General features: G+C 39.8%; 1 protein-coding gene across 3 annotated transcripts in view; it reads left to right on the top strand.

Annotated features, from left to right (window-relative positions):
- The window catches only part of tbx4 (T-box transcription factor 4), a 31,493-nt gene extending 11,773 nt beyond the window's left edge, over positions 1 to 19,720 (top strand). For all 3 annotated transcript variants that reach the window (XM_085130636.1, XM_085130638.1, XM_085130639.1), the window contains exons 4-9: positions 4,833 to 4,952; positions 5,883 to 6,030; positions 13,101 to 13,253; positions 17,325 to 17,413; positions 17,551 to 17,786; positions 17,868 to 19,720. In XM_085130636.1, coding sequence (XP_084986762.1) covers positions 4,833 to 4,952; positions 5,883 to 6,030; positions 13,101 to 13,253; positions 17,325 to 17,413; positions 17,551 to 17,786; positions 17,868 to 18,523 — 1,402 coding nt within the window. In that variant the 3' untranslated portion in view covers positions 18,524 to 19,720. The remainder of the gene's footprint in view (positions 1 to 4,832; positions 4,953 to 5,882; positions 6,031 to 13,100; positions 13,254 to 17,324; positions 17,414 to 17,550; positions 17,787 to 17,867) is intronic.
- The last annotated feature ends 4,711 nt before the right edge of the window (positions 19,721 to 24,431 follow it).

Raw genomic sequence — 24,431 nt, 5'->3', positions numbered from 1 at the left:
CAAAATGAAACTTGCCCAACTCTGGTAATTAGTTACTACCCACCTCTGACAGTTGCACACACCAACACAAGCCCCTGTCTTAAAGAAGGCAACGTCCAATCTTTCTTTTTGTTGATCCGTATGAAGAGACGACACACAGCTAAAATGAAAAGCAGCCCACAGAGAATTCAAAGTGATCGCCACTGTTATTACTTCAGACACATGAACCAGTACGAAGGGAGGCTTTAAGCTGAACTACTCATTGCCACTTTTGTTACCAGTTGAAGTTCAGGCTCTGGCTGCTGAGCCGGGGTCTGCATACACTCAGCTCTGGGTTCTCGGCTAGCTTAGCGTTAGCATGCTATCTGTGCTATCTGTGCAGGTGCTAGCAAAGAGCAGAACTTCTGCTAGCAGCACAATGTGATTTTTGCCCTGGATGCAGTTTGAACTCTTGTTCTTTTCTAGAATAAAAATAAAAATAATATCCATATATCTGTTGGAGGTGTTGTAGTCGCCAAATAACATAATGTTGGCATTCCTCAGTAAAAATTGGCGTTACTCAACTTCTAGTTGTCGTTGGCTAATATCCTAACCCAACTAAATGTAAAGTTTAAGGAAAGCCAATCGTATTCAGACATAGTTGGAAAGGATATTTTCTGAATCATTGATTGAATCAAGTTGGATGAATGTAAACATATGCACAGGTTTTTCAGGTATATAACTTTATTACCGACCACAGTCATAATGTACTGTTTTTAACATGTTTAAAAATGTGGTCAAAGAGACATTTGGACCAGCACAGAGGTGATTTCAAGTATTCTGACAGGTCTGTTTTCTGGTATTCTGCTATCATTTGTCATGCATAAAATAAAATAGTTCTCCTTTTTTATGTTTGAATGGTCACTTCAAAAAAACTGCCAGTATAAATACAGTTAAGGGTGCACTTTATACCGGCTATGTCATCATTCAGATTACATCATCGGTTCAGTTGTGATTGAGTTGGAACCTTTTAGCTTCCACCTGTGGAACCAGGAGAGTCTGCTTGTGACTTCAAAAATTAGACGTTTTTGTTGTTGTTATTGTATTTGTTTGTTTTCTTAAGATCATTTGTAGACTTTATTAAGAACTGGTGAAAATCAGGAATCAATAACAACTGACAGTTTTAATTAAACTGACCTAAATCACAAATAAAGCCTTTAAAATGGGAATAGAACCAATGAAGATCATATGGCTCCATAAATATGCAGAATTGATGTGAGAAGAAAATCTGTGATGGTGAGGAAAGAAAAAAACATTCATAATAAAATGTGAGTGTTATGTGTATTTAAGCTATGGACAGTTTCAATTCCTCCAGTTTTGTCATATATATATATATATATATATATATATATATATATATATATATATATATATATATATATATATATACATATACATATATATATATATATATATATATATATATATATATTGCAGTGCAGAGATGAGAGGGGAGTCAGGACAGATGCAGATGAACCATAAGGATCCCATATTTCCCAAACACTCCGAGATGAAACTAGCTCAGTGCTAGCTGAGTCTAGAAGACTTGTTATGATGAGTGTCATTGTCCAGGTGTAATCCTCCTTCTTCAAAGCACCCACCGCAGCTCTTGCCTCACTCTGCCTCTTTGTACACAGCCCGTCAAGTGAGTAGGAGCAGTTTGATAAGAGGAACCCGGCGCCCACAACAGGCCTTAGTCTACTAGGCTGTAGCGCTTCATCATCCTCATCCCACTCCCCCCTTACCCTCAACACTTCTTTTGATCTCGCTGTAGTACTGCAGATTCCCAGAGAAGGAATGGATCATTGGAGGGCCTAAACATGTGGGATTGTTAAGAGAAACAGCTGGCTGGACATAGAAACACACACACCCTGACACTGATATCATACACACACTCACCGACTTCCATTTCTCATGCCCCCCCTTAAGTTCACTCACTTAGTCACGCTGCTGAATGTATATGTATCCCTTCATGTTGTCTTTGAGTAGCAGTTATCCTGGGTCGATTTAATTCAGCGTTTTAATACATTAGACTTAAAATAGGGGCGGGACAAAGTATTGATACTGCAGTAAGTAGGGTATAATGAATCACCTCATCTTGTACAGCAGCAGCAAACACAGATATTTTGGTGGCACTTTATAATAAGTCAATAACTCATCACAATATGTACTGTCCACGCTTTAATCAAAATAGGATTTAATTATCTAAAGTAGTTTCCTAATGGTACTTTTGATGTTGCTACAGTAGAACAAGGGAGTAAACCATTTTAAAGGAAAGGACAAACAACTTGTGCTATTTAGGAGGTAAAGATATTTTATAATACAGACTGCTCCCTTAATAATAATCCCCTAAAATACTCTGAAGTGACTTGTTAAAAAATATTATCTACTTTCTTTCCACCAAAACAGGCATTTATTAATTAAAAATATTTACAGTGTCATTTGTGTCTCCTTTCCATGAAAACAACCGTTGGGTAACCACCTATTTATATTTAATATTTATATTAGTGTGATTAGCATTAGTGTTGCTGTTGGGTTCCCACCCTAGCTGGTAAATTGAATTTGCGATCTTTCACTCGTTGATTTCACATATATACAAACTTCCCAATTCATTTAAGTCTTTTTACTGCTATATGTTTTTAACCACATACTGCTGTTAATTTATTCTGTAATTATTCACATTTTAATTCTTATTAAAAATGTATTTTTTTAAATTTCTCAACTACAAATCCATATGTCCTTTAAGTGAAGTGGGTTACCCCCAGGTAATATATATATATACCATACCACCTTTATTTATAAAGCACTTTAACATAAAACCAGAGTTCACAAAGTGCTGTACATGCTAATAGTATAAGTAAATAAAAATTAAAATGAGATAAGATAAAATAAATAACTAAAAAACTAAAATATGAAACATGTTAAAACAAATTGAGTCAACCCCTCTAATCAATGCCAAAGGCTTCAGCGAATAAATATGTTTTAAGAAGACTTTTAAATTCAGAAAGAGAAGAGGCCTGCCTAACATGCAAGGGTAGATCATTCCACAACTATATGTATATATACAACCCTAAAGCTCAACCCTGAACAATCTGAACAATGAGGAAACTCATTAAAGAGGTGAACATATACATACCTTGCCAAACAATGGTTTTATATTCATTATTCTCTCTTTTCCTTCCAGTTAATCTGGTTCTCCCACTAGATGTCATGTCAGCTCCCAGGGGAAGGTTACCGGTAGCTCGGTTCTTATGTGGGGGGTTATTATTTGGTTATTCAGTTGAGCCTAATTTTCCTGGATAATTTAGTACCTGCTCACAGGACACAACTGCATAGTGAAAGCGATGCTTGTAGGGAACCAATGTAAACACAGAGTGTGATGTCACTCAGCTATTCATTACATTTACTTGCTCAAGATTGGCTAAAGATCCCCCAGCAGAGTGAGCCGTGAGATAGTTATGGTCATATTATACAAATCCGAGGGCCACATGTGTTGACACAGGCCTCCAACTGCTCCGACTGTGTGCTGCGAGCGGAGTCAGAGATGAGCAGAGGTCTGTTTTGAATGTTCTCCTAAGATTAACCCGTCTTTCAGTGAAGATGATAGCAGGACTGATCCCTCCTACTGATTGGATTTGAAGCCTGGGAAAGAGATTTAAATTACCTGCTCTCAATCCCCCGCCGCCCCCTTCGTCTTACGTGATGGAGTATTTACAGTAACACGATCAGCACTATGAACGTTTGAAGATGGGCATTTGCACCATTTGGAGCAGCCAGTACGCAGACAGGGGTTTTGATGCCTTGCAGTCCTCCCAGAACAACACGTGAGCTTGTCCATTACAGTGTTTGACTATGTCACCATGGGCAACACCAGCAGATAAACTCCAGGCCTTTTTGACCATTGCCTCTTACCAGTGACAAGCCAGCTGTCTAATCTTCTGTCCAATCCGGGGTGCTATTAAAAACCACTTAAGGCTTTATAAGAGACTACAGAGGCTTTTGCAAAATTTCCTTTGGCACAGATGGGATGAAAAAGTTTTTGGTTTCCCAGAAGAGGTCACAAAAGGTAGCTCCCCTCATGTGCTTTATAGCCTTGGCTGCTATATTAACATATTTGAGACATTTAAAAGATCAAGCATGTTCCCATGCTTTCAGTGACATCTCACAAATTGTTACCAGGCCAAGAAATGTGAGATTTTCTTTGTCTTTCACAGACAGGACTATCTTAAGCAGAGGTTTGTTAAATAAATGCTGGATTTGTAACGCGTTTGATGTCGTTTTCTGCTGACAGGAAGGTTTTATTAACGTAACATTCAGGTAGAGTTTATTTCAAATGTCCAGGATGGCAACTTTCTGTCTGTCTCTCGAATCCTGTGATCTCTGTGGGTCCTGCTGCCATGGAGCAAATCAGATCTTCAACTGCACCAGCATCAATACTGGTCTCTTCCTACAGGCTAAATTTTTTTTAATGGCCTACAAGATCCTTTCTTATGAAGAAAACCAGTGCAGAGCGCTACCATTGAAATGTGTTGCCTTCTCTGAAGTGTGACATCATGTCCAGATAACATAATCATCCAAACTTGTGTCCTTTGAAAGAACTCCTAATCACTGACATGATATATTTACCGCACTGTGCAGACGGTGCTTAAGCTCGTTAATGTTAAAGCTGAGGGTGGACATCTCCGTCCATATTGAGGCCAATTAAGAACTAATTTGTGTGGCAGAAGCTGAGATCAGCTTTTCTGGGAATATTTCATGTTGTTGCAGAAACATAGAGTGTGTGTCCAACAGTTTTCCTTTGTGTTTTTCAACAGGAGGATGTTTCCTAGCTACAAGGTCAAAATGACTGGGATGAATCCCAAAACCAAATACATCCTGCTTATTGACATCGTCCCAGCTGACGACCACCGCTACAAATTCTGTGACAACAAGTGGTGAGTTTCAAAGGACGCAAGAAGAGGTGTGTGTCTGTGTGTGTGTGTGTGTGTGTGTGTGTGTGTGTGTGTGTGTGTGTGTGTGTGTGTGTGTTTGGGATTAATATCCCTACTTTGTTACTGTCATGATTATACTTCTACATTTCCTTTTAAAAAATTACAAATAATGTGGGATACATTCTATTATCTGAGCATGGCTTTCTTCATTAAACAGAGTAATAATCTGTACATAAATAGTACCCCTCCAGAAGAAGCACTCCTCAGGAGTCTGTCCATTCACAAAAATGCATGACATCCACTACAATTCTTCTAATTCCTTATTTAACCCAGAAAAGAAGAAACGTAAAGAGGAACTGTTGCTGGTTTGTTTCAGATATTCTAAAAGAGCAGAGCCTTTAGAGTGACCTAAGCAGGTAACTGTTACTGTGGCTCCTCGCCAGCAGCACCTCCTTACTGCAGGGCAATTACAAAACATTTAAAAAGAAAGAGAAAAACTACCCAAGTTTGACTGTTGCTCCAGCTGATTTTGTATCTTGATGACATTCTAGTCCTCCATCCGTTAGAACAACAAAGTAGCTGCCCTGCCTTCATACTGAGGACAGACAAAATAGTTTTGCCAGGAAAAGCTTAAAAAAAGAATTCAAGCAGACCTTCAAGCAGAGTTGTTTTACAGCCATTTGTTTCTGATCTTGTGGCACGGCATGCAGTTGGTGGGCTCTGGTGTTTCTCAGTAACACCTTGCAGCAGTATAATTAGGAATGAAGTTTTAGCAGGGATCACTGCTTTTCAGTATAAAGGACTTAATGCTGTGAGGCTGGAGAGCCTTGTATGTCTAATGTTAAACTTAAAGAACCTGGCTTAGTCGCTGAAAAACAGCCCTGGCTCTTGAAAGCAACTATGCACTCTGTTCCATTTGTAATCTGTTTTTAGGATGGTGGCTGGGAAGGCCGAGCCGGCGATGCCAGGCAGGCTCTATGTGCACCCTGATTCCCCTGCCACTGGAGCTCACTGGATGCGGCAGCTGGTGTCATTTCAGAAGCTGAAGCTAACAAACAACCACCTGGACCCTTTTGGGCATGTGAGTAGCTATGGAGGATGTTAGTTAACACTATGATGGGAATTAAATGTTAATCTCATGTTTGGAATGAGATGCTGTGTCCATCCATCTTTAGAAAACACTTGGTGACTAATATTCACAATAGGTCCAAATGGATAAAAGAATAACATTGATGGATGGCTCAATACTTCCAATATAAGTTACAAAAAAATAAAAAACAGGCTTGCTAACATAGCAACCATAGAACCGAATATAAGCTAAGCTAAAAGCTAAGATATACTTATTTATCCCAAAGTTGAGAAACTCCTTCATTACAGCATTTATAAAATAGGTCAAATAAGTAGAAAGGCATATATCTTCATATCTTTAAAAATAATCAAGTAAATACATAAAAACATAATTAATACGAACATAAAATATTTAAGTTCAGTTCAGTAATCCAAAGTGTCGGTGCCAACAGGGTGAAACATACTACACGAGAGAAAGATTCATACTTTAAAATGACCACTGTGCTTAAATCACTGACTGTCAGTTACAATTTAGTCAACAGTGCTTTACTGTTAACTAAACATGAAGTTATAATGAAACATGCTAATGAGGCGCCTTGAGGCGACTTTTGTTGTGATTTGGCGCTATACAAATAAAATTGAATTGAATTGAATTGAATAAAAGATAATAAACATTTGTTTCCAAACAAATTTATGAACATTATTGTAAAGTTGCAACTGATTATACTAAAAAATTATTAATGAGTACTATTTAATTCAATTCAGCTATATTTATATAGTGCTAAACCACAACAACAGCTGCCTCAAGAGGCTTTATAATTCAAAGTAAATCCCCAACAGTCAAACAACCCCCGATAGGCAAGGACTTTGGTGAAAGTGGGAAGGAAAAACTCCCTTTTAACAGGAAGAAACCTCCAGCAGAACCAGGCTCAGGGAGGGGCGGGGCCATCTGCCGCGACAAAAGACACACTGTGGAAGTACTCGTGTATAAATATATGATGAGTGAAAAGAGGTGCGAGAAGGACAAACGCGCAGTGAAGCCTCCAGCAGTCTACATCTATTGCAGCATAACTAAGGGAGGATTCAGGGTCACCTGGTCCAGCCCTAACTATATGCTTTAGCAAAAAGGAAAGTTTGAAGCCTAATCTTAAAAGTAGAGATAGTGTCTGTCTCCCGAATCCAAACTGGAAGCTGGTTCCACAGAAAAACTGAAGGCTCTCCCTCTGATTATTCATTCTACCTCTATTTAATGTATCTGTAAACATTATTTGGATAGCTATTATAAACTATCTAGGCGTGTCAGTTTAAGTGTTCTCAGAATCCCCTCTCTGTATTTTGCTGATGATGTTGCTAATATTCCTCCACGTCAAACGGGATCAACATCCTGTATGGCTCCTGGGTGTTTCAGGATTGTTGATATGGGAGGAAGTCCAGGGTTAGGCCCAGGGCACTCTGGAGAGATAATATCACTGAGCCAATGAGCACCTTGGTGCCCTGCCAGAAGAGCTGTTGGGGAGGTGTAGGGGAGAGGGAGGCCAACAATGGCAAGCTGGACCTGGATAAGCAGCTGAAAGCTGGATTTTAACAAACGTGGGCTGACGTCAAGCCCAGATCTCGGTGAGATTTATGCACCAAAACTACCTGCTTATGTTTAGAAAATGTTTGTGTTTATGCTGAGGTTTCTTCCTGTTAAAAGGGAGTTCTTCCTTCCCACTGTCGCCAAAGTGCTGCTCATAGGGGGTCATATGATTGTTGGGGTTTTCTCTGTATGTATTATTGTAGGGTCTACCTTACAATATAAAGCACCTTGAGGCGACTGTTGTTGTGATTTGGCGCTGTGTAAATAAAGCTGAATTGAACTGAATATCTGACTGATAGATATGTGAGCAGCAATATCATCGTGCTGTTTTTCACAGGCTGATTCATGATGGAAAGATGGAATGAAGAGATGAAGTGTGTAAGAGAGAGAACTGCAGAGGGAGGTGAAGAGTGTGACTGTGGCAGCACTCCCCAGGGGGATTCTAGGATAGCTTGTCTGAAGCCATCCCATCAATGGGCGGGCTCATTAGGTTCATAACCTCTCAGATCAGTGGCGGGGCCTGCTGTCAGATTGAGTTGAGTGCCTTGCTAGTGATAAGGGCGAGTAATGAGGACAGAGCAAGTTAGAGGCCAGGCAGGGCCCAGATGACGCGCAGACCAGGAGGTGTGCAGTAAAACAGTGCCTCTAGTAGAGCGACAGAACTCCTCATTATGCTCTTTTTATAATGTGAAAATTATACTTTTGACCATAGCTCTCACTGTTCTTCATAGGCTGTTTAGTGTGGCATCAATAAGTTTAGTAGTAGTAAATTAATTGTGATAGAAAGATTCTCACATTGGAAATTCATGAGATAATATAATAATGTAATTAGAGTCTATTTAGTGGTCAAAAACAGCATCTTTATGTTGTGTTTTATCCAGAGCTGGAACCAGAGTTTAGAAATAAGGTATCACACTGAAGATGTAGCACCTGTGCTCCAGTGACCTGTAGAAAAGGCTAAAGAAACTAGGTCCTAGAATGTTTTTGAAAACAGGGATGGGCTTGGTTTTGTACATCTTCCACCTTTTGCAGGAACATGTGTGCACAGAGAAGCATTTAAGGTAAAACGGAAATATTCCTTAACTCAAAATAAAAACAGCACAAAGGAAAAAGCTGCTAACTCAGTGGCTCTGGCCCCACTTTGCTTTAACCAGTTATAATTCATCATGAGTCAGGTGTCAACACAGGTCACAGCTTCTCTTTTGGTCATTCATGCCTAAAAAACTAAATACTTGGTGACATCACAGTCAGTTACAGACATTAATTCAACTGCTATTTGCTTTTGGCAATGCAACCTGTTCTGCATCACCAGAAGAAACTATCTGCTCGTTAGCAAACAGACGCTAGCTACTCAGGATTAGCTGCTGTTTCCAAAATATGCTTTTAAGAAATGAATAAGTTGCTCAAAAGTTGCTAAAACCTCAACAACAACAAAAACTGTGGTGCATCTATAACTGGCCTAAGTGCTTTTCAACAGTTCATTTAAATATATATAGATATTTAATAGTAAATGATATATTTAAGGGTTAACTCTGAGTTTCGTAGGAATCCAGAACTCACCAAACACCATCTGACCCGTTGTTGTAATAATGGAAAGAAACATTTTAAAATGATTTCACTGGCTGTAATATGGCCAATGAAATCATTTACTTTACTACAGAAAATAACTCGCTGCCTTTTCAGGACTCATCTCAATCAAAGTCAGTAATCCCCATTTTTAATCAGCTGAGATGAAAGCAATTTCTTTAACTCTTCACTGATCTAAGAGGGCTTCCCTGATCAGTGCTTTCAGTCACCCAAGAGTCTCCAGTATCACCCCAAACAGCAGCCAGACAGCAGAGCAGACAAAGGTCAACAGAGAGCCTCCAGTGAACCAGCCAATAGCTTTATCTCTGTCTCCACCCTGCCTCAGCAACAGAAGTGAGTGAGTGAGGGGCTGGTCACTGTTGAACCTGAGCCTAGCTCCCCACGCCCTCTTCAACCTTTGATTCTCTTTGGGAGTTCCCTGGAGGTGAAGACTCCTCAGGAGAGTGTCTGGCAAAAGAAGGAGGGAGTCGAGGTGCACAGCTTGACGATTATCAGCCCTGACAGAGCTGGACTAGCGCTGACCCTGCCCTACTGTTGCTAACGCTTCACTGGGCACAGCGCTGGGAGAAGAGTGATGCTATTGAGCTGACCTGCAGATACCTAACAATGTAAACACTACACACACTATACACAGGCCACCTGCTATATACTGGTATACTGGCACATAGCAACACTCACCTGTGATGGAAATGAAACATCAAGATCTCACTCAACGCGTTAATCATGTTACAACTAAAGGGTTCAGTTTAACATGAGATTCAGAGGGAAATGTTGGTACTTTAACGAGCATAGTGTGCACATGGGAGACGTTGGGCTGCAGGGCAGTCAGCCAGAAAGGTTGTTAACATTTTAAAACTGCTACACACTGACATTACACAGTCTGAAATTCATTGTTTCATATTTACAGGAAGACATAAGTGAGAGTTGCATTGATTTGCACAAAAACATACTGAAAAACATGACCATTTTAAGAAAGAAATAAGGTCATTTTAATGCAAGTAACAGGGCGATATTTACAACTGTGTAGCATAACCTCTGAACAAGAGTTCAAACAATCATCTGGGAAAAGAGGAGAGAGGAGTGATCCCCACTGCTGTGTGACAGAGGATTCTGACTGCGCAACAGTCTCTCATTTCCTCTGTGACATTTTTCATTTTGGGTTGATCCAATTGTTTTCATCTATTGTAATAGATCTGTTGTAATAGATGCAGTATGCAGTTTAGAATTGTCTTGCTGAAATATGCAAAGCCTCTTCTGAAAAGGACAGTGTCTGAATGGAACTATATCTTACGCTAAAACCAGAAATTGTTACAAAATTGTTCCACAATTTGACGTTTTTTTGGAGATGGTGACAAACTGCTTCCCATTTTTATAGCCAGTCGTGTTACAGTTAAACTATTTATTTGCAAAATGTCCCTACAGCACCGTCCCAATTTAGACATTTTTGAGACAAATTCAAAATGATTTCATATTTTTTAGCAAACACAGCATCCCAACCGTTTGGAATTGGTGAACACACACACACACACACACACACACACACACACACACACACACACACACACACACACAGTGTCAGTGGCACGGAGACCATCTGCAACAAAAACAGTAATTATGACCATATTTGGTGTCAGTGTTCATGCTGTGAGATAAGTTCTACTTGTTGTTAAAACTTGTTTTTTAATCAAAATTAACTTGATTAGAAAGGCTCTGTATACATTCCAGTTCATTTACCATAACGCTAAGATTATTGGTAATCTTCCCGTGCAGTGATAAAGTATTTCCCCTGCTCGATTTCTTACGTTTTTGCATATTTGTCACATTTAAATGTTTCAAATCATCAAACGTTTTTTAATAGGGGGAGCTGAGCAAATACAAAATGCAGTTGTGATGATTTAATGTATAAAGGGAAAAGAGTTAGTCAAACCTTCCTGGCCCATTTTGAGAAACCCAATAACTGGTTGTGCCACCCTTGGCAGCGAGAACTGCAATCTTTCAGATGAATGTGTGGTTCTGATTCAACTACACTTGTAGCATCTCAAGCATGAACAGTGTGTTTAAGATTATACCAAAGTATCTCAAATGGATTTAAGTCCACAGAATATTTTTGGGGATCATCAAGATGTTTTTTGGCAGATGTGAGATGAGCTTTGATGTTCTTTTTGGTCAGCAGTGGTTTTCTCCTTTGAACTCTACCGTGGACACCATTTCTGTGCAGTCTCTTTCTCACTGTTGAATCATAAACTCTGACCATAACTGAGGCGAGTGAGGCTTGCAGTTCTTTAGATGTTCCCATGGCAGGCCAGCCACTCATGGGAAGCTTCACCAGCACTTCCAGTTTTCTCCATGTGTGGAGAAATGACTCTCACTGTGATTTGCTGGAATCCCAAAGCCTTGGAAATGACTCTGTGACTGTGTTCAGGCTGACAGATGTCAGTGACCTTGTCTTCTCAGCTGTTCCCTTAGATTGAGGCACAAGCCTCCTTCACTTTGTCAGACTCGTCTATCTCCTGGTTTAACAGGTCTGGCAGTAATCGAGCCTGATTGTGGCCGGTGAAACTAAACTTCACTGAACTTAAAAAATGTGGTTAATCATAAATGATATCTGTTATCAATTTTATTATTTTCCATTGCTCAAAAACAAGTCACATAATAACTTTTTCTGAGCTCCAAAATCAGTTGACATGTGCTGCTGCTCTGGATTACCTCCGATTTTCAGCCTCTGACACTATGAAGCTAATATAAAAGGAAGAATTCAGAATCGAATCATTGACCATGAAGACCACAACCTGCTCTGTATCACTTCAACATGCTGCATTACTGCAGAGTACTGCAAACCCACCGTTTTAGCCTCCACTAAACTTTAACTAAACCCCGGGTTTATTATGTTTTCTTATTTTCAGCAACACAAATCAGTGTATTTGTTTTTCATTTTGTTTCACCAAAACATATTTAAGCAAAACATCTGATTTATAAACTCTAAAATTAATAAGGAAATTATATTTAAGATTTAAACGTTAATCTCTTAGCTTCCTCCTGTCCTCTCTTTGGTATTTCTTTCTCCATCTCTTATTATGACAGTAACATTTTTTATCTTTCTGGGAAATATAGCAACCACACATTAGCTAACAGCCATATTTGTGACAAACTGCAGAGGAACACTTTGTATATTTGCTGATAACTATTTGAAATCACTGCCCTCTTTTATATGTCTGCTTTTAAAATGAAATAACTTCTGCTTCTTTCTCTTATGCAGTGCTAGCAAGATGATGAAATACAGCAAACATCACTTTATTTTACGCACACAGGGATAAGGACAAGTTGATGTGTTGAGGGTGGGCAGTGGAAGTTGTCATGCTGTCATTGGAAATGATTAATTGTTCAAGAGTAATATGCATTAATTTGCATTTATCACCTTTAATTGCTCATTAAATGAAGAGTCTACATGGCCGATTTTATCACAGACTAAAAACATTTTTATGTTGATTCATTTTTTAAGTTCAGCCTGTAGCTTTCCAAACTCTGGGTGAAAAACAAATAACAGAAAAGCTGAGTTGATCCACATGGATTCGTCCTTTAGCCCACCAAAAGCACCGTGCACAGGGATATTGCATCGTTTTGTCTTGTGAGTTGCAGAGTGGGATCTCCATGAATCCAGTTTGTTGTCCATACTTCACAAATGCTCAACTGGATCATCTAGGAAGTTTGAAAACTGGGTCACTGGCTTAGTTGTGTTGAACTGCTTTGAGACGTTTCTGTGGTATGATGTGGAGTCAGAGATGATCGGTGTTATTCACTCGTCTGTGGTTTTAATGCTGTACTGTAGCTGATTGATGTGTGTGTCCTCTAGTCACCATTCACATCAGGTATGCTCAGTAATTTTGAAAATTAATAAATGCCTTCCTTTTTCTTGCTAGATCATCTTGAACTCCATGCACAAGTACCAGCCCAGGCTACACATAGTCAAAGCTGATGAGAACAACGCCTTTGGATCGAAGAACACTGCTTACTGCACCCATGTCTTTCACGAGACAGCCTTCATCTCCGTAACCTCTTATCAAAACCACAAGGTATGTCTCCAATGTATGCTGTAATAATTAGCATTTGGTTTAGAATAGTCTTAAGTGCTCAGAGGGTATTAAGTGTTTTATCTAAATGTGAGGAAAAGCACCATAACCCTGACCATATAAAGCAGAAATCAAACAAAAAACAACCATAACCATGCAACTTCATGCTTTTAGTTTCTATCTCAGTGGGACTTCCTGGTTAAATAAAGGTAATAAAGGTAATACTAATACTAATAATAATAAAGGTAATACTAATAATAAATAATTAAAGCTGTTTTCATGCTTCCTCCTATTTTTAGATCTCTCCCCAAATCTTGTTCAGGCAACTTCCGGTTTCTCTGTGGAGATAAAATTGGTTAACACACCAAATGACTTCTGTGACAAATTCAATTCAATTTTATTTATATAGCGCCAGATCACAACAAAAGTCGCCTCAAGGCGCTTCATAGATACAGAGAAAAACCCAACAATCATCTTGTTGTTCCTAGAGTATTTAAAAGTAGAATGGGAGGCAGAGCCTTCAGTTTTCAGGCCCCTCTTCTGTGGAACCAGCTTCCAGTTTGGATTCAGGAGACAGACACTATCTCTACTTTTAAGATTAGGCTTAAAACCTTCCTTTTTGCTAAAGCATATAGTTAGGGCTGGACCAGGTGACCCTGAATCCTCCCTTAGTTATGCTGCAATAGATGTAGGCTGCCGGGGGATTCTCATGATGCTTTGAGTTTTTCCTTTCCAGTCACCTTTCTCACTCACTATGTATTAACAGACCTCTCTGTATTGAATCGTATCTGTTATTAATTATCTATGAAAAGGGAGTTTTTCCTTCCCACTGTCGCCAAAGTGCTTGCTCATAGGGGGTCATATGATTGTTGGGCTTTTCTCTGTATCTATGAAGCGCCTTGAGGCGACATTTGTTGTGATTTGGCGCTATATAAATAAAATTGAATTGAATTGAATTGAATATGACCCCCTATAAGCAGCACTTTGGCGACACTGGAAAGGAAAAACTCCCTTTTAACAGGAAGAAACCTCCAGCAGAACCAGGCTCAGGGAGGGGCGGGGCCATCTGCTGTGATTGGTTGGGGTGAGAGAAGGAAGACAGGATAAAGACATGCTGTGGAAGAGAGACAGAGATTAATAACAGATATGATTCAATACAGAGAGGTCTGTTAATACATAGTGAGTGAGAAAGGTGAGAAACAAACAAACTGAGCTGACTTTCATGTCGAAGGTCTTCACTGCTGTTCTCTTTCTGAAACCATAAGAGCAAACATCAAGAGTCTCAATGCAGTACATCAGCAGGACCACCAGCCTTAACTGTAGCACATGTTCACTGTACATTGGTGCAAGTGGTCAGAACAGGATTCCCGGGAAGTGATTTACAAGAGGAAGGAAGTATGGAAGTACTGCAGAAGCACTAGGAATAACCTTGACATGAACAGTGACTGAATTTTCCATTTATCAGCTGTATTTAGATAACACCAAATCACCACAGACATTTATGTTGGAAGGCAAAGAACAACAATACGACAGAGATAACCCCGACAATTATCAACCTCCTTTAAGCAAGCACTTTGGTCATTTTTAGTTCAGACATGTAAACAATATACAGGTACACTTAGAAAGGAAATAAGAGAGAAATAAAATACCATACAAAAAAATCAATACATCTCAATATAGCTGCCGTTCTGATTAATTTACATGCTGAAAGGGAAGAAGAAGTAAACACTTATTTAATCCCACCCCTTTGCCATAAATGATCAGTTAATATTTAGTCAGCTTCCTTACTGATATAATTTAATATATAATATAATAATTAAAAATAGTGAACAGATTTCTGGTATACTATATACTATAATATCACATCATGATTTTTTTTTTTTTAAACAGAGACATTCACTTAATTTCAATATTTTCCTTTTCTTTATAGTTTGAGGAGATCATATTTTTAAAACTCTTTTGGTGACAGTGAGAAGAGCAGGACGAAGGAAGGAGTCGTCTGTAAAATCAGACTGGGGGAGGGGGTGGGGTCGGTTGGGGTAGATGGAAGCAAGAGAGAAAAAATAATACACTGTGGAAGAGAGCCAGAGATGAATAATAGCTAATCATTTAATCCAAAGTGAATGAAAAAGACTCAGTCCATCGTTGGGAACTCCCAACAGCCTAGACCTATCCGTGGGGACACGCCCACCTGGAGGTCAAAACAGCACTGCCATCCAGCTTTCCCCTGAACTTCTTTGAGTTTAATTTAGCCAAAATGCCAGATAGTTGCTGTGCTAAGCAATGTTTGTTTACAGCTACAGTACCAGAGGGGTGTAGAGTATGGCACCAAGGTGTGAACACACCTACCTGCCTCCTATTCTACATTCTAAATGCACCAGCAACCACGAGTAAATCAGCAGTCTGAGAGTGCTCTGACTATTATAGTTATAAGATACTATGAGGTTTTTAAGATAAGACCTGATCATTCAAGACCTTATACGTGATGAGAATAATTTAGCCAATGAAGAGAAGCCAATATGGGAGAAATATGCTATCTCTGTCTAGTTTCTGTCACCAGGGCTGGACTGGGACAAAAAATCAGCCCGGGCATTTTGACTAGTGACCGGCCCCCCAGGTATTATAGGAAAAGCCATAAAGCCTTTATAATAAACTTAAACTTACACCATCCTCCCTATTCTGGTATTCTAAACAGTACTTAGCAAAAATATAAAACAACCTATTACATATACCTCACTAATAGGGTCGCCAACTCCCAGCAAAAAAAGAAAAGAAAGAAAAATAGGGAACCACTCCCCCACCCTCTGCCTCAAGATGCTTAATTGACAAAACAGATTTTAATTTAATGCACGTATAAAACAAATGCACAGACATCTATTATTTTTCTCCAGTAATTAAATAGATTCAACATCTTTCTTCAGCAACATTGCAGACAGCACAGATGGTACCTTAACAAAGGGAAGAATACTATAACTTACTAGGGTATACTAGACCTAATATTTACTGAATACAATAATGGATTTCTATACATTTTTACTTCAGATGAAAACTTTGGTTGTAAGATTCAGATAATTATTTATTAAAAGTGAGACATTTTAAATGAGAATAAGAAAGAAAAGTATATCTTTGTGCCCACCTCTCCCTGTTAATGCCCTACCTGCCCCCTGGCAACACTTTGCTAGACCCGCCCCTGCACAGTTACCAACTGTCAGCTACATAAAAAAGGATCCTGGTGTTATTTGTCTCTCAGAAACAGTTCATAACTTCAACTCATTCATGTCACCTAAAAGGTAAACCTGTTTCTCCATCACCTGTTCAGCTCTGATGATTCAGTAAGGACATCTCCTGGTTTCATCTTCATGTTTCCCTCTCACCAGATAACCAAACCGATATCATGACCAGCAGCTTTACAGCTGTGGCTCCAGCAAACATCAGCTGATACTAGAAAGTAATATTAAATAAATAACAACAGCTGATCAAGCTTAAACGTGCTGCTGTTGTTTAGCGCGAGATCCGCTGGTTTCCTCTTTCTGGCGCAGAGAAAAAAGCAGATCAACTTTCTAGCTGAAGTAGTACGGGACAAATCGCGTTCCTTTTCAGCTCAACTTTAAAATTTGACCTCGTCGGCTGTAATTGTCCAACCCAGAGTCGACCATGACCAACTGGCCAATCCACCACCGTTCATTTATACTGTTAAAAAAAATAAAAGAAATAAAACCCCATCGGCCCATAAAAATGAAAAATCACAAGCGGCCCACCGGGCAAATGCCCAGTATGCCCGATGGCCAGTCCAGCCCTGCCTGTCACCACTCTAGCTTCAGCATTTTGCTTTTCAGGGAGTTTTTAAGACAAATTGATTAGAATTATTAATCATTTTATCAATTAATTAATTCTAATTAAAGTATGAAGACATAATGTGAAGTCTTATTGCTTTTAAAGGGTAGAGTCAGACCGTTTTGGTCAGAGCTCACAGTTGTAGACTGATGAAATGGAAATGTAACTATAAAAGCTCTTGCCCAGTATCAGCAGGGACTTTTTCAGAATAACAGCTTTATTAAGGTCTCATTTTCCTAGATCACTCAGCTGAAAATAGAAAACAATCCATTTGCTAAAGGATTCCGAGGCAGTGAAGAAGGAGATCTGCGTGTCTCAAGACTTCAAGGGTATGTTTACAGAAAAAGGAACCAGGAAAGTAAAGCTGATCTCATAAATCCATTCAGGACACTATAACTGTCAGCGAGGGTATGTATACACGGCAAACTAAATATACTTCTACTCTATCACTTCTACTCACCTACAGGAAAGAGTATCCCGTGATTTCAAAGAGCATGGTTCGCCAAAGGCTCATTTCAACGCACAGTCACCTAGCGGGGAAACTTGGAGCAGGAGTTCTCGCGGGGCATCCTCAAGTACTGTCCTCTTACCAGTATGATACTGGGGTTCCTTTGTCTAACCCGGACTCCCAAGATCCCATTTCTACTCACTTCCCACAAAGCAGAGATCCCAATCTTCTTTATCACTGCTTCAAACACAGAGGTATGTTCTGCTGATGAGTGTGCAACATCACATTGGCTGCAATTGCCATTAACTGCAGTTTTCTTTGTAACAACATTGCAGATAACGGGCGACACTTGGAGCTCGGATGTAAACGGTCATACCTGGAGACATCAACCGCAGTCTCAGATGAGCACTACTTTCGGTCGCCTCCTTCTTACGAATCACCCTTACTCTCTCATCCATATCGCACTGAGGCAATCGCTTCTAGAGAGGCGTGTATGTATGGCGGTATGGAAACAGAGTCTGGATCCGGGGCGGCAGACGCAGATGACCTAACCAACTCTCCTTCAATTAATTGTAATATGTGGGCTACAGTGCAGCCGTACCCTCGCTACGGCATGGAAGGCGTACCCTACCAGCCTTTTACTGCTCACTTCACCAACTCAGCCACGGTCGCGCCCGTGGTGCCACACCCGGCATCATCAGTGGTGTCGCGACCACAAGCTGACTTGGGCGTCTACAACTCGGCCGCAGTCCAGCGAGGTCTGCCTGTGATACCGCCTTCAACCTCTTCTTCATCAAGCTCTCCGTCTTTCCCGGGATCCAGAGATAGTTCAGGTCATCCACATCTGTACCACAGGAAACCAGGATCGCCACTCCTACCTCACCGAGATTTCTCCAGCTATTCAGCACAGGGTACAATATCCATCCGGGAGCCGGCTTATCAGTACCAAGTTGGGCTGAGTAGCACAGGGAGTAACTGGACCGACAGCTAATGTCGGTCACTGGAGACATCAGTTTTCTCATATGAAGGTTTCCAGAATCCCACTGTGGGGCGTCAGTGCCAAGCAATGCTAATGAACTACAGTCATGTTGCAGGCAAACTGAAAACCTTTACACCCACGTGTTCATACTGAAACAATATTCCATCCAATGCTGTAGGTGGCAAACAGTGACAGACCTGCTCTTTACTTAGTCAGATGTGCTATAAGCCAGTGATCAGGGGGAGTGGGGCGGTTCGGTCACACTGAAATGCAAATCATTGGTTTGAATGACGCTAGAGGTATGTCAGAGGCATCGCTACGGGTACAAAAAGTGTTACGGTTGTCAGTGTCTTGTCCTATCAAGGTAGCATTAGCAGAAAAACACTTAGCAGGAGGACAAAGAAAATTAAATAAACAGAAGTTAACAGCTGCCCTGTTTAGTCTGAGACTAAACACGACACGAGTGCTTTTCAGTCCCAAAATAAAGAACGGTCGCTGGTAATTCCTTTTTTAAAATTAATGTCAATAAAATGCATAAAAAGACCCCAAAAACAATCTGGTCTTGTCCCAAATCTGTCTTTTTAATGACGTCTGTGGCATGTCTTTGTGTATACCACGAGCCAATCAAATGCTAGATAGACAGAAGTACATATTGTAGCACAACTTCAAGTGTGTGACCTCGATCAGAGTCAACGTTGTGCTGTCGTCTCAAGTCCACCTCTGGCTTTTTGCTTCATCGTGGATAATTCAGTGTGTTGAACACTTGAACTACACCAACATACACTTTGTTCTCATTTTGACAAACAGTCCATTCCATGTTGGGTGACGGTGAGTCGATCGGTATTTTTTATAGCAGCAGATTGGTGTACATGGGATTGGCTCACCAAAAGAAATGACAATGGGCAATTTTATTCTTTAGTTTTGACTTTTAATTATGCACATGTGCCAAAAATAGAGTTGTTACACTTTTATCTGCAGAGTAAGAATGCATTAAACCCAGTGTAAAATAAGACTGATCAAAATATAAGGAAGATAAATCCAAGTTCACGTCGTAAACTCATGTGCACTGGCATTAGAAAGCTAGCAAGACAGTCTTTCCCCATGTTGTTGTACATACATAAATGAAGTGAAAGGTACCACAATCCACCATGATGGCAATGGTAATATGTAAGTTTCTACAGCTTGTTTGTCGTGTGATACTGGCACTTATGTTGCGAGTATAAGATTCAGCCACGGCGCTGTGGTGGGTCATCAACGTCTGGCTCCAAAGTGAAGACTCGAAATCACACAGAACAGCAAAGAGTGCTCAGGAGGAACCAGATGGGAGCTTAAAGAGCTGTTGTTAAGCCAGCACGAGTACTAGAAAAGACAGCGTCTCGCCAGTCCGACTCCCAGATTACTTACTAGGAAAAAAATCCCTGCACAACATAAAACAGCCTGAGCGGACAAGGAAGAGGACGTCCTCAGTAGAACTGCATTCAGTAAAAATCGGAACTTGTATTGCCAACGAAAGCTTATTTGTACGAAATGATGTAGGTTATACATTTGTACATTGTCCTTTTATTTCATGTACATTCAATATAACATTTTTGATTATTTGGACATTTTTGCACATGTGATAAATAAACATTTTCATGAATCTAACTGTCTGACATAATTAATTAAAGACACTAAATGACATAAATTTCAGTTTCAAATTTTAGCAATTACAATTTCTTTATTATTATGAGGAAAAATGTTCAGAATTTATATTTAAAGCTATTAAAAGCTGATGATAAATAATGCCAAGTCCCATAAATAGCATTCCAGATGATTTTGCTGCCTAACGACAGTTTACGGTCTATGACGATGAGCCAACCTCAATCAAAATTTCACGGAGCAAATATTTGACATTTGAAAAATGTTGGCGTTGGGCATAATTTATTATGTTGGTTGTGGTTTGACTGATGCAGAGTGTCCAAGTTTTACTGTTATTGGCCTTTTTCACTCCTCACATGCAAACATGCAGAGCTCAACCTTTAAATACTCATTCTGCTCAACATCATTGAGATTTTCAAAGAGACATTAAATCAAAGTAGTTTGATAATCTTGGTTGCAATTTAGAGATTTTGATGTTGCAAAAAAACCCTTTCACAATATGCACTATAATCTATGGCTGCGGTGTAACATGTCAAGCTTGGTGTTTAAGTGAAACCCTCCTCTGTACACAAGCTTGTTGCTAAAAGGCTTTTGAGCAGCTTCAGCTTGATTTAATTTTAATTTTAACCTTTTGGGCCAGAAAATTCTCACTGGTTTGACACTGAACACCACTGATTTATAAAACCACTACTTGACACTTGCAGCATTGTCTAACCGAAACCAAAATATGTACTTATAGTACAAGTGTCCACTTGGGTAACAATCAGTAAATGTCAAAGTGTCCTGCAATCAAAAGTCAATCTGTTGAAAGGAATGTAGAGACAGCAGGCTGCGTGTATCAGCGTGGAGGGCACTGCTTTGCCTCACATGCAGCTCTCGTTAGATCATGAGTTATGCTGATGGCCAGGTCCTGGTTCTTGTCAGCACCTCTTTCTCGATCTCTTTCTCAGCTGCTGATGTAGTTCACATGAAGGATGTTCTCATCATAGAGCGCTCACACTCCAATCAACAAATCATCAGCCAGCTATCTTGAAATGTTGAGCTGTAAGTTGTCTGATAACAGTAATCCGACATTCCTTTAGCTGTCAGAGCAAACTTTCCTTCAGCCAGGGTGCTCCCAGAGGGCCGTACCAGTGTTTTTACTAATTGTGACTGCTATAGATTATGTATGCACTTTGCTTTATCTGTTTGCAGCACAGCTTCAGATTTTCAGTTGTATTTGATGCTTATTCATCTGTTATTTTCATAAGTATTGGTGAAATATAATTATGCAGTCCCATATGGAAAAGATATAAATCTTATAAAGTTTGTATCTGTCTTGTGTAGGGATGGGTACCGGTATCCGGTGCCATCATGGCACCGGTTCTGACATAAACGGTAGTAACCAGACCGAAAAGCAGCGCGCATTTCGGTGCTTTATTTCGGTGCTTTTTTTTCCTGAGCTGTGATACACTTTCTTCTTCCTTACATTTCTATTGGCGGTTGGCAAACAACTGAAAGGTGCATTACCGCCACCAACTGGTATGGAATGATACACTTTAGATTCTAGCCAATCATTTTACGTTTCGAGGATAGTAGGCGGGTCCAGGTACGTACGTTCTTTTAGAGCAGAGCTACAGATTAAAAATGCCCAAGGCGAAGCGGTCAAAAGTCTGGCTGTACTTCACAGCAAAAGATGCAAACTCAGCAGCCTGCAACAAGTGCTTTAAGCTGATACTGTCAAAGGAGGTCACACTTTAAATCCGATGAACCTAGCCCTGCCAGTGTAGCAGAAATGATGATGGCAGCAGCAGCCGTTCTTCTCTGCGTGAGTAGCTTAATGTTGTTCGTGTGTAATTTACGTTGAGTAAGCTAACCACGTTATTAAATTAATGCATGTAAGGTGAACTAGCAAACACCATCATAGCTACATGCGGCTGTCTTCTTGTTTGATGTCAGATACTCCCTTCACCCTGGCCAAAAAGGCTAAAATGACCGAAGAAAAAGTGGAAAACAGCTAAACATGAGAGGTTTTTGGACAAAGTTTGTGTTTTTTCCATTGTTTAAGCTGCTTCCAGCCCAGAGTGATACCATATATGCCGTATACCTGCAGAAAAGACTAACATTGTTATCTTTTTACAAAAAAACAGCTGAACATGAGAGGTTTTTGGACCAATTTTGTGTTCTCCATTCTTTAAGCACCGGTTTGGGCACCGTTTAAGCACCGGCACCGTTTCAAAAGTACCGGTTTGGCACCGGTATCGGATAAAACCTAAACGATACCCATCCCTAGTCTTGTGTGAAACTTGTATGAAAAGCATACAAGAGTGAAAACACATTTAAGATCCCTTGAAAAATTATATAATGAAACTTGTATGTTTTGGATACTTACTAAAACAATTAGGGATGCAACGATACCAATTTTTTCAAACCGATACGATACCGATACTTGGATCTGAGTACTTGCCGATACAGAGTACAAAAAACGATACTTCTGCCACACACACACACACAAATACAATTAATTGGAAGACAGGTTTTATTAATTTCCCTGTCGATAAAAAATAAAATCTTAATAAAAGTGACCACCAAAAAATTTCAAGTGAAAAATAAGCACTTCTGTTAAATTATTGCAGAGTCTCCACATTGTAATTTAACAAAATATCACTGAACTATTGGCACTGTCTCGAGCTTTCAGAATAATAAATAAACACTTCTGTTTGGAATAAAATAAATACAAATTAGGTTTGTGAATAAAATAAACTTTTAAATTATTGCAGAGTGTCCATATTGTAAACAAACAAACAAAATAATTATTATTAAATAAATAATAAATAAAATAATAATTGGTCCCCTAGTGGCCAATCTAAAAAACTACAACAGAAATGACAAGCCACCCTCTGATTAATGAAATAAGTTGGTATCGGTTCATGGTATCGGTTAACTTTTACGAGTATGAGTACACACACATTTTACAGTATCGGCCCCGATACCCGATACCAGTATCGGTATCGGTGCATCCCTAAAAAACAATATATGAAAGTAATGAGAAAGTGGCCACTTTCATGAGTAAATCATACATGTTTTTACTATTTCTTTTCTATATGGGGTTTTTCCCATTGAAGGAAGTAGACAAAACAATTCTAGTCTTGACTGACTTGAGCTTCCATAACGTTGAGCAGAAGCAATAGTTAATGACTGTATCTCGGCCTACAAACCCTTAAAGTCAATTACATTTAACAAAAACAACAAAGCGATGGAGGGTCACACCAAAGATCAGTGACTCCACTTAATAGTTTTTTAGTAGAGGCTTTAATAGTGCATTTCAGGGCAGGACAGGCATATTGAAATTTATGTTATCTGTTTCCACATAAAACCTTAGTCAATCTCATTATAAAGAAGCCACGTTTAAGCCCCTTATGGAGCAGAAGTTAACTAAGCCCAGTATGTATCTCCAGCCAGAGAAGCTGGGACTTGCAGTCCATCTGGAAATCATTGAGGGGAGATCCGCTCCCCTCTCCCCTACGTCGCACTGCCCTTCTCTACTGTCGTCCCATAATCCCATCTAACAGCCGCCTGGGCTTGGCTGGCCCGTCCAGCACACTGATGGGCTTAGCTTGGCCCTCTTGTAAAAAAGGAAAGGCTTGGTTTTTCGGCAAGCCCCTCCAAAAAGACACTTTAAATATCTAAGGGGGATTTAATATCAAGTCCATTAGGGGTTTTCTGGGGCCCTGTAAATAGTCAATTAGTGGATAATTCTGATTCGATCCACATGCAGAGAGATCTGCCATGCAAAGAATAGAGCCAGTCCAGGGGTTTTCTCATTTAGCTTCCTACCAGATTACCATTCGTGCGTCACAAGCACAGGGTGACACTGTGCATTAGCTGAGTGCAGGATAATGAACATGCTAAGGTGTTTTAAGTTGTCTTTGTTTTACTCCTTCATAAAAATGATTAATCACATACAGGAGGCCAGAAGAGCACAACGCTTACACACGGATTAGCCACAGTGGGCAATGCTCAGAAGAGTGGGAGGTTTGAGGACTGGGCCAAAAGGACACAGGCTAGGTTCAAAGCTCTGGTAGGAGGACATTAAACTGTTTGTGTCCCTTGATCAAACATGCAGCTGGTTGGCAGCGATATAAACCAAAGCTAAATCTCCTGTATAAAACAAGATTCCAGCATTTCAAAGTGGCTTCGGATAAAAGCGTCTGTAAAAACTAATTATCATTAACATAAATTCTGGGATTAGACACGTAGACAGCATTATTTACTTTTTACACCGGACAAAAACATTTCGCAT

This window comes from Neolamprologus multifasciatus, chromosome 14 (assembly GCF_963576455.1).
Source record: "Neolamprologus multifasciatus chromosome 14, fNeoMul1.2, whole genome shotgun sequence".
Taxonomy (NCBI): Eukaryota; Metazoa; Chordata; class Actinopteri; order Cichliformes; family Cichlidae; genus Neolamprologus; species Neolamprologus multifasciatus.
Note: the sequence above shows the minus strand (reverse complement) of the source record. Positions and strands in the feature narration are given on the sequence as shown.